The following is a 15,248-nucleotide window of genomic DNA, read 5'->3' on the forward strand; positions in this document are numbered from 1 at the left end:
CTTCACCCCCCACAGGGCCCCCTCCGGCTGCATCCCTTGCTGGGTCTATTGTTACACCCCTGTGACCAACCTAGTCATTAAAAAAATGGGTACATGCTGTAATCATATTGAGAAACACTGGCGTAATATACAGCTCTACTGCATTTTATGGTTATTTTATCCATCATCCATTCTACAATTGCATAGCTCCCTGTACATGACCCCCCCACTCCTTTGTTATTGGGTATAGTAAATGTATGTCACTAGTGATGGTCAAGTAGATGCAAATAACTTCGAGTTGATGTAAATTTATGCAGCTTGAAAATGAACCAATCAAATTTTACCTCAGCAGGATTTGAGTGGTTCATTTCCAAGCTGCATACATTTGCATCAACTCAGTTATTTGCATCTACTTGACCATCACTAAATGTAACAAATTGCCTTTTTTTTCTTATCAACCATTCTAAAACACCATCCTTGCCCCCATAGAGGACCTTGCGCTTCATTTTCATTGATTATAGTTGCTATAAACTTCATACCGCCCAACTTTTGAGTTTAACTACTTTAGGACCAAGATAATTGAAATCTACAATCTTCAATCAGCCGCCACTGCGTGCATCCGCCGCTTCTGTCGCTCCGGCCGATGAATCCTGACGTCTCTCGTCGCAGCTCACTTGCTCTGCCTGTCTCTATGACGGCAGAGCCCTGTGAGTGGGTCAGGAGCCGATTTAAAGGGACTCCGAGCAGTAAATAAAATCAAAATCTGAATCTTCCGGAAAGATGGTGTCAGTCGTCACCACGACTGCCGCCTCGCATCATCAACGTGGCCGGCGTGATAGTATTTGTCTTAAATTGAAAGAACTACTGTACAGAACGCACTAAGCCAGGGGAGCGAGCTTGGCCACACTGCGCCAACTGGCAGCGGAGAGCAGGGATGCTGAGGGTTCTAGGAGGCTTTGGACCACAGTGAGGGAACGATCTGCACAGAGTGAGCTGGAGGAAGCCCCAGGTATGTATAAAACTTTTATCCCTCCCTGTCTCAGGTACACTTTAAGACACCTCCCTGCCACACCTTTAGACATGCCTCTGCCACACCCCTAGTCACACATATTACAAAAAAAAAATCATAAGCAAAAGATGTAATTTTATTGTTCAAACCCCGCTGGTCCTCTCTATAATCTCTCTATAATCATCAGTTTTATTTATAATATTTAAAAGAAATAAATATATTACTTTAACCTCCTTGGCGGTTAATTTTTTCTGCAAAAATTGCAGAATTCCAATTTTTTTTAATTTTTTTTTTAAAGTTTCATGTAAAGCTACCAGAGTGGTAGCTACATGAAACACCACTAGAGGGCGCATGTGGCCCTCTAGTCCGATCGCCGCCGGCAACAATAGCAAACAGGGGAACGCGTATACAACGCGTTCCCCTGTTTGGCTTCTCCTGTCGCCATGGCGACGATCGGGATGACGTCATGGACGTCAGCCGACGTCCTGACGTCAGGGACACACGATCCAGCCCATAGCGCTGCCCGGAACTCATTGATCCGGGCAGCGCAGGGCTCTGGCGGGGGGGGGCCTCTTCAGCCGCTGCGTGCGGCCGATCGCCGCAGAGCGGCGGCGATCAAGCTGTGCGCGCGGCTAGCAAAGTGCTGGCTGCGCGCACAGCAATTTACAAAATGAAAATCGCCCCACCAGGGGCTGAGATCTCCCCCTGAGCGGCATAGCCCGAGCTCAGCTCGGGCTTACCGCCAGGGAGGTTAAAGGATGATGCAGTAGAAAGCAATGTTGCTATTTTTGCAGATGATACAAAATTGTGCAGAATCATCAACTTACAGGAAGATTAAGGAAAATTGAATACTCACCTAACGGTAATTTTCCTTTCCAGATGTATCCATGGCAGCACGATCGGGTTAAACCCCGCCCCCTTTAACCCCCATAGGACCTTAATAGTATAAATTTCTCCCTTTAACTCCTCCCCCTAGTCTCATACTCCTCGTAATCACCGAATCTAGGGAGGGAGCCTCGTGCTGCCATGGATACATCTGGAAAGGAAAATTACCGTTAGGTGAGTATTCAATTTTCCTTATTCCATATGTCTCCATGTCAGCACGATCGGGAGTTAACTAGTAATAATCAATACAGGGAGGGATGAGGTGCAATGCTGGCAAACAATTTATTTACAACTTATAACATGTTAACTGTTAGTACATTGGTTCCAAACTGCAATGTCGAGTTTGCTGCTGGATCAACTCTATAATGTTTTATGAATGTGTTCATGGACGACCAATTGGCCGCCTGACAAATCTTTTCCGGTGACACTTTAGTAAACGCTGCCCATGATGTTGCCACTCCTCTGGTAGAGTGAGCGTTTACTTGTTCTGGGGGAGTAAGATTATTAATCTTATATGCCTCCTGAATTATTTTTACTAGCCAATTGGCTATAGTCCTTGAGGAGGCTGCCTGGCCCCTTCTATAACCTGTTGGGATCACGAATAATCTCTCTGTTTTCCGGAATTCCCTAGTCTGAGACACATAAAGTTTAAGTGTTTCTCCTACGTCTAATGGATGGGGGATCGGATTATCGTCCTCTTTTAGTGTTGGTAATGTCCATTCTTGGTTGAAATGATAGACGGTAGCTACCTTGGGCACAAAATGTTGGATTGGTCTTAGAACTACTCGATCCGAAAAGAATGTTAATGAAGGTTCCTCCCATCCGAGAGCTTGGATTTCTGAGACTCTCCTCGCTGAGGCAATAGCTACTAGAAATACTGCTTTATGCGTCAATTGGGTCAATGAGCAATTTACAGATGGTGAGTAAGGGGCTCTTGACAATGTGTCTAGTACTAAGGGTAGATTCCATTTTGGGAAGAAGTTCTTCCTTGGTGGTCTCTCCTTGATGACTCCCTTCAGAAATTGTACTACTAATGGGTGAAAAGCCCATCTTTCGTCAGTCAGTGTCGACAGAGCTGTTATTTGCACCTTTAATGTGCGGTATGCCAGACCTTTGTCTAGGCCAGTTTGTAGAAACTGCAGTATGTCTGTAACCTGTGGATGCAGGGCGTCAATTCCTGACGTGTTGGCAAATTTGAAAAATCTTTCCCAAATTCTGTGGTACGTTATATTAGTGGAAATTTTTCTGGCTTTTAGTATTGTTTGTATTACCTCTTTGGAGCATCCTAAAGACTCCAGCTTCCCCCTCTCAACTTCCATACAGCGAGATTCAATCTTGTTGGATTCGGGTGTACCACTGGACCCTGCGTTAACAGATTGGGTACTGATGGTAGAGGAATAGGGTCTTGCATCTTTAATCTAAACAGGAGTGGGAACCACGGCCTCTTTGGCCAATACGGTATAATTGCTAGCAACGTTACATCTTCCTTGAGTAGCCTCAGCAATAGTCTCTGAATTAATGCTGTTGGGGGAAATACATAGGCCATCTTGAACTGCCATACAGTTGATAGAGCGTCTATTGCTTCCGCTTGTGGAGTCCAAAGTCTTGATATGAATCTCTTGCATTTGGTATTTTTCTGAGTGGCCATCAAGTCGAGTTGAGGGTTGCCCATCTCTTTGCATATTGCTTGAAACACCTCTTGGTTTAATGACCACTCTTTGTGATCCAGTGTTGATCTGCTGAGAAAGTCTGCTGTTGTGTTTTGTGCACCTGGAATATATACAGCCGATAGGCTGTGAAAGCTGTTTTCTGCTAGGGCAAAGATTGGAGTTACTTCCTGTAGTAGTCTGTTGGATCGGGTACCGCCTTGTTTGTTGACATACGCCACTGCTGTGCGGTTGTCCATTTGTAATCGAACATCTTTCCCCCTCAGATCGTCCTTGAAGTGACTTAGGGCCAAGTATGCTGCTCTGACCTCTAGAATATTTGCTGATGTTTTCTTCTGAGATGTCTTCCATATTCCCTGAATAGATTTGGCATGAAGATGTGCCCCCCAGCCCCTGGTGCTGGCATCCGTGGTGACAGTAGTTTGTGCTAACGTCTGAATTGACAAAGTCTTGCTGAGGTTGCTTGGGTCTAACCACCAGTATAGGCTGTTCCTCATCTGTTCCGTTATTAATATCGTCTGGTTCAACTGTTTGGACTTCCATTGTGTTAGGAATCCGTTCTGCCATAATCTGGAATGCCATTGGGACCACCTTACCATAGGTATGGTCGAAGTCATAGACCCTAGAACACTCAGGCAGTGTTTTGCTGTCAATGTTTTGCAACATATTATGTTCTGTATCCTTGTTCGGATCTTCTGTAGTTTCTCTGGTGGTAATCCAATAGTGTTCCTGTCTGTTTGGAGATGTGCCCCTAGAAATATAATGTTTCTTGTCGGTTGAAGATGACTCTTTGCTGTATTCACTTTCCAACCGAACATCTGTAAGTGTTGCAGTAGTATCTGTCTGTGAAGCAGTATGGATTGTGTGCTCTGGTCCAGAAGAAGCAGGTCGTCCAGATAGTGGTGGAGTCTGAGTCCCTTTAGTCTCAAGAATTCGACTAGTGAGATTAGTATTTTGGTGAACGTCCTTGGGGCTGTGCTGATCCCGAATGGAAGACAACGGAATTGAAGATGCACTTCTCCTATCTTGAATCTTAAGTATTTCTGGAAGTCTGGGTGGATCAGGATGTGCAAATACGCATCCTGTAAGTCTATTGATATGGCCCAGTCGTTCCTTAATACTACCCTGGTTATGGTTTGAAGGGTCTCCATTTTGAATTTGTTGTTTGTGATGAATGAGTTCAATTTTCTTAAGTCCATCACAGGCCTTAGATCTCCTGTCTTTTTCCTGACAAAAAATAATGGGGAGTATACTCCCTGACCTCTTTGTTGTACCGGTACTTCTGTAATCGCGTTCTTCAGTAGTAGGTCCTGAACATAATCTGATAATATCTTCTTCTTGCTTTGATCTCTCGGTATCTTTGTTGGTTGAATTATATTGGGGGGTTCCCTCAGAAATTTCCATCGATGGCCTTCCGCTATTGTTTGCGTGACCCATGCATCTTTGATATTTTCCATCCAGACCTCCCTGAAGGCTTGTAATCTGCCTCCCACTGGTAATGTCTGGATGGATTGACCATCAAAAAGACTTCGCCTGATTTCCAGGCTGGGTGGTCTTTCTTTGTTTGTTGAATTTAAGTAGCGTCGATTGGGAACTTTGCCAGTTCTTTCTGTACTCTCTTCCTGGTCTGTATGCTGTGTTAGATCTATATCTGTTCTGCTGAAAAGAAGATCTTTGAGGGTAGACTGGCTTCTTAGGCTTACGGTCCTGGGGAATCATGCCAGATTTTCCGCCTGTAACTTTCTTAATTGCAGTGTCCATTTCTTCCCCAAATAGGTTCTTTCCGTTGTACGGAATTCTACACCAGTCTTGTTTAGAATTCTGGTCGGCAGACCAACCTCTTAGCCACAAAGCCCTCTTGGAGACCACAGAGTGAATCATTGCTCTAGAAGAGCACTTCAATACATCGATGGCTGCCTCCCCCATAAAGTCCGCTGTTATCTTGACATCGTCTAAGGCGGCTATTATTGCTTCTTTGTCTGCATCAGCTCTTATTGCCTCCTCTATATTATGTATCCAAGATCTCAAAGCTTCGGCCACAGACGTCAGCGCGATGGCTGGTTTACAGGCTCCTCCAGAGGCTATGTATGATTTCTTCAATTCAGAATCTATTTTTTTATCCATTGTGTCCTTAAATGATGCTGCGTCGTCCCTGGGCAGTGTCACGTGTTTGGCTAATCCAATCACTGAGGCGTCTACTTTTGGTGGGTCTTCTAAAGTGGAGAGGTTAGTATCTTCCATCGGATATAACTTGTTGAATCTATTGGCTAAGCTAGGTTTTTTATCCACCTTTTTCCATTCGTCAAGCATTATCTCCTTAATTGTGTCAAACAATGGGAATCCCTTGACCGATTTCTTTAAATGAGTGTAATATTCTCTCTGGCTTGTTCCTGGCTGTTCTTCGTCTTCTTGGCGCCATTCAATGGCCTCTCTTATTGATTTAATAAATGGTTGGACGAGGTTGAAGTTAAATCCCACCATCGATTGGTCTTCCTCATCCTGATCGTCGTGTGTAGAAGCTGTCTGATTAGATAGAGGATCCGCTTGCGGGGCCTGTGAAGAGGGTAAGGATGCAATATATGTATTCATAGATTCTTGTACCGCTTCCCTTATCATAGTCGCTATGTCTTTGGGCTGTTCAGTCTCTTTTGCCATACTGTGAAAACAGTTGTGGCATACAAGCTTGCCCTGCATAACATCATCCCCACACGCCCAACAGCGTTTTCTGGATGAGTATCTATGCTCATATCGTCTCCTATTAGGAGATCTACTATGATCACGCCTTCTAGATCTAGAACGTCTCTTAGAGCGGGATCTTCTTCTTGACTTTGATCTTCTTTTATAGGATGAACGATTTCTATACGATTCCCTTGATCGAGATCTTGATCTTGATTTAGACCTCGACCTTGTACGCTCTTTACGAGGCTGCTCGGTGTTGCTGAAAGGCAATAAACAGCCAATCAGATAGCACTCTTTTAAGAAAAAGGGAATAAACAGAACTTCACTTACTCCCCTCTTACCTCTTGTTCTGTAACTGGTCATTTTCTGGTACTGTATTTCCCTGCGGAAAGCAGGGATTTGGTTCCATATCAACAGCATCTGCTGCAACAAAAATATGCCAATATAAGTTTGAGATGCTCAATTTTTCCTATTTTACACACCTATATATATACATATAGCCCTAATGTATATAGCAACAGAACTATAGTAACTATAGAACTATAGCAAACTATAGCAAATCTATGCACTCTCTCCCATTATACTACTGCTGCGTAGAGTGCCTGAGAAAAAAGAAGTCACCTGCTTCCATAGTGTAGGTGTCCCAGGCAATGTACTGTGTCCAGGGTGCAGAGCGGTACGACCACGTCCTTGCTCTAGGCTTGTCCGCACAGATCTGCTGGTTAGCAGGCTTAAATATGCCTCGCTCCGCCGCCTGACCAATCAGAGCCTAGATGGGCGGCGACGCCAGCCAGCACCCAATCACCGCAGCATAGCAGAGGAAGTTGGGCGGAGAGACGGCGCTGACACGCATAGTGGAGCGCACGCTACCCCAGTCTCTCCGACTTCCTGAAAGAGATACAAACATACGGAACACCAGAAGCGGCGGCCATTAGCCGCACTCACGCTGTGCAGGGCACTAGAAGGCAATATAGTGCCCTGCTCCCTGAGGCCAGAACCAGGGATCCCCGCGCCATGCCATTTAGTTATAGCGGTGGGGACATCACATAGGAGAGGCTAACCTATGTGGTAAGGTAAGAGGGTTCTTATCTTTATATTCCGCGTTGTCAGCATTGGTCCATGGAGGTTAGTTGAGGTGAATGCGAGGAAAGAAAAAAGACTAGGGGGAGGAGTTAAAGGGAGAAATTTATACTATTAAGGTCCTATGGGGGTTAAAGGGGGCGGGGTTTAACCCGATCGTGCTGACATGGAGACATATGGAAAGTGACATATTGCAACAGGATCTGAATAGGATGGCTATATGGGCACATAAATGGCAGAAGAAATTCAATGTTGAAAGATGTAAAGTCATGCATTTTGGTCATACCAATGGTCTAGCACCATTCAAAATAAATGGCATACAGTTGGGGACATCAAACTTGAAGAAGGACTTAGGAGTACTCATCGACAACAAGTTAAATAATTGTATTCAATGCCATGCCGCTGTAGCTAAAGTTGATAAAATTTTGGGATGCATTAAAAATTAAATAAAAACTTGAAAATGCTAGCATAATATTGCCCGTTTAACTCTCTAGAAAGGCCACATCTGGAATATGGAATTCAGTTCTGGGCACCACATTGGCTATCATTCATAAAGCATTTCCGCATGCGGAAATGCTTAAAGTGAACCTTAAGTGAGAAAAAAAAATTGAGTTTAACTCACCTGGGGCTTACCTCAGCCCCCTGCAGCTGATCAGTGCCCACGACGAGTCGCTCTGATGCTCCGGGTCCCGCTGGCGGCCACTTCCGGTTTCGCCGTCAGGCTGGGGAACGCGGCTGATTCTACTTGTTCCCAGCCAAAATAGCACCCCTATGCGGCCATATGTCCGCATAGTCCCCATAGCTCTCCTTCTCTGCACTGCTCCCCTCCTGCTGGGGGCACACCTGGCTACATATACTGGGGACATATCCCACTGGCTACATATACTGGGGACATATCCCACTGGCTACATATACTGGGGACATATCCCACTGGCTACACATACTGGGCACATATACCTCTGCCTATATATACTGGGCACATATCCCACTGGCTATATATACTGGGCACAAAAAACCCATCCTATATATACTGGGCACATATACCCCTGGCTATATATACTGGGCACATATACCCCTGCTATATATACTGGGCACATATGCCCCTGCCTACATATACTGGGGACATATCCCACTGGCTACATATACTGGACACATATACCTCTGTCTATATATACTGGGCACATATCCCACTGGCTATATATACTGGGCACATATCCCACTGGCTATATATACTGGGCACATATACCCCTGCCTATATTTACTGGGAACATATACACCTGCCTACATATACTGGGGACATATACCCCTGGCTATATATACTGGGCACATATACCCCTGGCTATATATACTGGGCACATATACCCCTGGCTACATATACTGGGCACATATACCCCTGGCTACATATACTGGGCACATATACCCCTGGCTACATATACTGGGGACATATACCCCTGGCTACATATACTGGGCACATATACCCCTGGCTACATATACTAGGCAACTATACCTCTGGCTACATATACTGGGGACTACTATACTCACGGCTACTTATACTGGGGACACCTATAGACCTGGCTACCTATGCTGGGGGTACCTATTTTGGGGGAACTGCTGTCAGATTATCTGCATTTTTGTGGAACCGCTGTTATATATTTTGGGGAACAGCTGCCAGATTATGTGTATGTTAGGGGAACGGCTGCTGCCAGATTACGTGTATTTTGGGGAACTGCTGCTAGATTGTGTATGTTTGATTGTGTATGTTTGGGGGACCACTACTGCCAGATTATATGTCTTTTGGGTGTTACGTGTATTTTGGGTGATCCGCTGCCAGGTTTCGCGTATTTTGGGGAACTGCTTCCAAATTATGTGTATGTTGGGGGAACTGCTGCTGCCACATTGTCTATTTTGGGGGAACCACTTCCATATTATCTGTATTTTGGAGGAACTTCTACCAGATTATGTGTCTTTTTGGTGAAATGCTGTCAGATTACATCTATTTTTGGGGGATACACTATGGCAGAGCTCAAACTTCCTCGGCAGACCTTACATCAGGTCATGTATATTTGGCCCCACCCATGACCCCGCCCACATTATGCTTGACCACGCCCACATTATGCTTGACCACGCCCATTTTCCCCCAAGTGAGTCCACTCACTTTTCCCAGGACTAGACCCCTGCGCTCCCTTTGAAGTAGTGATAACCATGTGGAGAACAGCTTAGCTAATGAGACAGACCTCCCAAGCAGGAGCTGCAGAGAGAGAAGAGCAGACATTCTGGAATACCAAGGCTGTGTTTTTTTAACCCCTTGGGTACCTGTTTTCAGATAAATTTCACATCAGAAAGCCTGGCATGTGTAACATTTTTTTGAAGTTCTTCTAAGCAGCCAATTAAATAGATTGTTTAGAAAGACTAATAGACAGATGCAGTTCACATGCAGTGCAAACAGAGGCAGTTTTTATAAAATGCACATGTAAAGGGATGCTGGGGCTGCCTCTACTATAGTAAGCTGTCTCTGGAGGAGAAAATGTATCAACTCGGCAGCTTCTCATCATGTTACACAAACATACCACCAACCTACAGCCTGCCTAGTCAGAGGAAAATACCGAACTTGTATCGCAACTGTAAACACTTTTATGAATTAGCACACAGAAGTCTAAACTACCGAATGCGGTATTTTCCCGCACAGATTTTTTTTTACCACACTGCTTTTATGAATAATAGCCATTACAGGAAAGATATTGCCGTTTTAGAGCAGATGCAGAGACGAGCAACACAATTGATACGTGAGATGGAAGGTCTCACTTACCAAGAAAGGTTAGATAAATAGAGATGGCTCGAACCTCCGATTTTCGGTTCACGAACCTCGAACACGAACTTCCGCAAAAGTTCAGTTTCAGTTCAGCGTGCACTTTCGCGAACCGCAATAGACTTCAAAAGTGATAGAAAAGATGTTTCAAGGGGTGTAACGCCTGAGTTTTTGCATGGCGGAGTGGGATACACGCCAAAAGTCCCGGGGAAAAATCTGGATTTGATGCAGAAATCACATTGAATGCTAAATTGGAGGCCTAAAGTGCTTTAAAACATCTTGCATGTGTATACATCAATCAGGTAGTGTAATTAGTGTACTGCTTCACACTGACACACCAAACTCACTGTGTAACGCACCGCAAACAGCTGTTTGTATAGTGACGGCCGTGCTGGACTGGTGCACACCATGGCGAGAGTGCAGGCGATGGCGGTTTTCAAGCCCATATGGTCGCCGGGCTGAGGTAGCTCAATGACAGAACAACAGTGACTGTCCAGCTGATCGAATTTGGTCTGTCCACAATGAAACAACGCCCTTATTATCTTGGGTGTGCCCCCCCCCCCCCCCCCCTGCAGCCGCAGTGCCGCCAGAAAAATGAAACAGGCATGTACACGCACCAGAAAAATTATTATAGCAGCCGCAAATCCGCCTGGAGTCCTGGAGAAGGCAGTCAAGCAGCCTGCAGACAGAGATGCTGTGTGGGGACCAACTTAGTCTTGGAGCAGGCAGTCACACGGCGTGCAGGCAGAGATGTGTGCAGGGACTGACTTAGGCCTCTTTTCCACGAACTGTTGAGCTGTGTGCTCAGCAAGCAGTTGCCAGGCAGCAGTGAGCAGTTACCAGACAGCGACAAGCAGTTACCAGGCAGCAGTGAGCAGTTGTGAGAGTTTCAGAGGCATTTCACTGCCTAGAAACACTTCGTGGAAAAGAGGCCTAAGTCTTGGGGCGGGCAGTAGGTAGGATCCATGCCTCATTCATTTTGAGAAAGGTGAGGTACTGAACACTTTTGTGACCTAGGCGATTTCTCTTCTCAGTGACAATGCCTCCAGCTGCGCTGAAGGTCCTTTCTGACAGGACACTAGAGGCAGCTGTCACACACACAGGTACCGTGAACAGGTGCAGTGACGGGTGGTATATAACACTGCGTGCGCTCACGTAGGTAGGTGCACTGAACAGGTAGGTATGCAGTGATTCGTATTACAAATGTGCAGCTGTCACACACACAGGTACCGTGAACAGGTGCAGTGACTGGTAAATAACACTGCGTGCGCTTACGTAGGTAGGTGCACTGAGCAGGTAGGTATGCAGTGATTGCTATTACAAATGTGCAGCTGTCAAACACACAGGTAGTCACTGAATGTGCTGGGCCTGGCAGTGGCACAATAGGAATTACCAAGGGCCAGCTGCGACTGACTGACAGGGCTGTATATGCAACAAGTGTCTGTGGGACACACACAAATAAAAAAAAATAGATCACAAGAACAACATTAGCTCTCAAAAGAGCTGTTGAGGGGTGCTTTTTAGCAATAAGTATCAGCAAGGAGCAAGCTAACAAGCCTAACTAAGCTTTCCCTATGTCTACAGCAGGTTCCTCTCCCTTCTCTAATTACTGCAGCCACACGCGTGAGTGAAATGAGCTGACGCTGCCTGCCTTTTAAAAGGAGGGGGAGCTCCAGGATGGAGTGTAGCCTGATTGGCTACCATGTGTCTGCTGACTGTGATGTAGAAGGTCAATCAAAGTTGACCCTAATGATATAGTATAGGGGGCGGGTCGAACTCGCATATAGTATGCGGTTCACTGCGAACCACCGAAGTTCCGCGCAAATAAATTTGCGTGCGAACCGTTCTGGCCATCTCTCTATATAAACTGGGTTTATTTATTCTTGAGAAAAGACGCCTATATAAAAGCTTGGCGGATGAGCTTTTTGTCCCTAGGCCTTCTCCAAGGACTAGAGGACATGATCTGCGCATGGAGGAAAAACGATTTAGCCATTTATTCAGGAAAGGATTCTTTACAGTAAGAGTGATTAAGATGTGGAATGCGTTGCCACAGGAAGTAGTTATGGCAAATTCTCTACCTGCATTTAAAGAGACTCTGAAGCGAGAATAAATCTCGCTTCAGAGCTCATAGTTAGCAGGGGCATGTGTGCCCCTGCTAAACCGCCGCTATTCCGCGGCTAAACGAGGGTCCCTGACCCCCCAAATCCCCTCCGTGCAGCGGGGGATTACTTCCTGTTTGAGGCAGGGCTACCGCCGCAGCCCTGCCCCATGCGCGTCTGTCAGCGCGTATCTCCGCCTCTCCCCGTCTTCCTTCGTTGAGAGGGGCGGGGGAGAGGCGGCGATGCGCCGCTGATAGACGCGACTAGAGGCAGGGCTGCAGCCGTTAGCCCTGCCTCTAGGAGCAGCAAAATCTACGACCAATTTGGTCGTTGATTTTGCGGGGGTGGTGGTTTGGGGGTGAAGGGACCCCCGTTTAGCCACGGGATAGCGGCGTTTTAGCAGCTAACTATGAACGCTGAAGCGAGGATTATTCTCACTTCAGTGTCTCTTTAAAGGGGGCTTAGATGCTTTCCTTGCGTTGAAAGACATCCATGGCTACAATTACTAGGTAATGCTCAGTGATGTTGATCCAGGGATTTTATCCGATTGCCATCTGGAGGCAGGATTTTTTCCCTTTTGGGGCTAATTGGACCGTGCCTTGTAAGGGTTTTTCGCCTTCCTCTGGATTAACAAGGGATATATGAGGGAGCAGGCTGGTGTTGTACTTGTTCTCTGGTTGAACTCGATGGAGGTATGTCTTTTTTCAACCCAAATAACTATGTAATTATGATGAGAATAAAGTTTATAGTCAATTTAATACACATCTCAAGAGAACAATAGATACATATACACAGATCTGTTCATCAGTCCTAAAAGAGGTAAACTTTAAAAGGGTCCAGAATGTCAAGTGCAACATCCAGGTATCCACTCGAGTGTCAGCAAACTTATGTGCCCTGGTGCCAGAAACAATCCGTGCTGTGTACTGTGTGCCATGTGCTGTGCCTACTACAGCAGTTATGCGAGGACCAGACTCCAGAGGTGGCTGAGAGCAGCAGTGGAGCAGTGAAGCCTGCTGACGATCCTGTAAAATGGACTCCGTAGCATGGCATGCACGTCCGCACACAAGCGCAGAAGGGGCTCTCCCACTGCGGGCGGAGCTGGGACAGTCAGAGTTTGTCATGCAGAAGAAGTATTAGCATCATCATCACAGCGTTATCCGGCGGCTGTGCATTCCTCTACTCAGGAGAGTGCGGGAGGCTGAGCACCATGTCCCAGCAGCATAACGTCACGGTCATCCGCACTACGAGCAGCAGCAGCAATGTGACGCCGAGCAGCCCGGGCTTTCTGGACCTAGGCTACCCCCGCACCACCCCCGCCATCCTCAAGCTCTGCCAGGCGGTAAGATCCTCTGTCTATCCTGGCTGTTGCCATTCTCTTCTGCCTCTTCCAGCCCTCTCACGTTGTGGTTACTGAGGGGCCTGCTTAGTCAAGAGTGAAGAAAAAAAAGTCATGTTTATTGAAGTGGCGACTGCCGACAGGATTCAGGATTTTAAAACTAGGGCCTATTTATTGGCTGATTAATCGCCATTTCTGTGCTTATTTGAAAAATGGAATTGCTTTGTGGAAGGTGCATACACACACACTAGTGGACTTCTACTAAACTTGACAGGGATGCCTGAGCAGCCTCCTCTGGTAAAAATCTAGTGTGTGTACAGCCACCAAGATTTGCTGTGCCGTATTATCTATTGCCCGCCGGAAGCTGCTTGGTTGTGCCCAGAGTCGTGTTGCCCCCCCAAGACTGTGTTCCCACTTCCCAGTGTGAGCGGACAGTGTAGTGTCCGCTCCAGTTGTCCTCTATGGTCCGGCTGTAGCCTGAGACAGGTGCGTTACCCTCATAGGCAGGCCCGGAGATACCTCACAGGAACCTATAGGCACAGATGTCCTGGCACTTTAGATTTTGCCCTCCATGAACCTACAAACCCACACCAATTTTCACTGCAAGTGTGCTGGCTGTCCCAGCTGTCACTTCTCACTCACTTCCCTTAGGGCCCTTTTCCACTATCAGCGTTTGCGATGTTGAATCGCAAAAACGCAAATTTTTTAAATCACTAGGGTTTGCTAAATAACAGGTTTGATTTATTTACATCTCCGGGATCCGGCGCAGTATCGGTTCTTCGGACTAGGTGGAAATAGCCGAACTCGATCGTATCCACTCTACTGCGCAGGCGCAAAAGGACTTGTGCGGTAGAGCGGATCAATCAGGTTTCGGCTATTTCAGCCTTAAAGAGAATCTGTATTGTTAAAATCACACAAAAGTAAACATACCAGTGCGTTAGGAGACATCTCCTATTACCCTCTGTCACAATTTCGCTGCTCCTCACCGCATTAAAAGTGGTTAAAAACAGTTTTAAAAAGTTTGTTTATAAACAAACAAAATGGCCACCAAAACAGGAAGTAGGTTGATGTACAGTATGTCCACACATAGAAAATACATTCATACACAAGCAGGCTGTATACACCCTTCCTTTTGAATCTCAAGAGATCATTTGTGTGTGTCTTTCCCCCTGCAATTCTCATGCACTGAAGTTTCAGGCTGCTCTTTTCTTCCCGCAAACAGCTTTGCCCTTAGTATGTGAAAGCCCAGCCAGCTCAGAGGACAATTTATCCAGCTTGTAAAAGATAAGAGAGAAGAGAGAAGCTGCCCTAATCTAAATAATACACAGGCAGTGTGCATAGAGGGGCCTGGAAGGGGGAGTTCATAGCAGAACCACAACACTAAAGAACTTGGCAGCCTTCCAGACACAGGCCGACAAGTCTGACAGGGGAAAGATACATTGATTTATTACAGAGACTGTGATAGTAGAAAGTGCTGCAGTAAGCCAGAACACATTAGAATAGCTTTTGGAACTTGTAGGATGATAAAAAACAGGATGCAATTTTTGTTACGGAGTCTCTCTAACCCAAAGGAAGAGCAGCTAGTGCACCTGCGCAGGATGGCGGTAGGTAAATATTTACCTCGTGCACTTCGGGGGACCCAGGCAGGTTAACGGAGGGATGGAGGAGGACGGGGGAAGCCTCATTAGGATCCAGAGGCTTCCCCCTC

The 15,248-nt window shown here is 46.2% G+C and overlaps 1 protein-coding gene across 1 annotated transcript in view; it reads left to right on the forward strand.

Moving 5' to 3' along the window:
- The first annotated feature begins 13,214 nt into the window (after positions 1 to 13,214).
- Positions 13,215 to 15,248, forward strand: part of CMTM7 (CKLF like MARVEL transmembrane domain containing 7) — a 72,878-nt gene continuing 70,844 nt past the window's right edge. The window contains exon 1 of the mRNA XM_068236231.1: positions 13,215 to 13,543. Coding sequence (XP_068092332.1) covers positions 13,253 to 13,543 — 291 coding nt within the window. The 5' untranslated portion in view covers positions 13,215 to 13,252. The remainder of the gene's footprint in view (positions 13,544 to 15,248) is intronic.

The sequence above is a fragment of the Hyperolius riggenbachi genome, chromosome 5, assembly GCF_040937935.1.
Source record: "Hyperolius riggenbachi isolate aHypRig1 chromosome 5, aHypRig1.pri, whole genome shotgun sequence".
NCBI lineage: Eukaryota > Metazoa > Chordata > Amphibia > Anura > Hyperoliidae > Hyperolius > Hyperolius riggenbachi.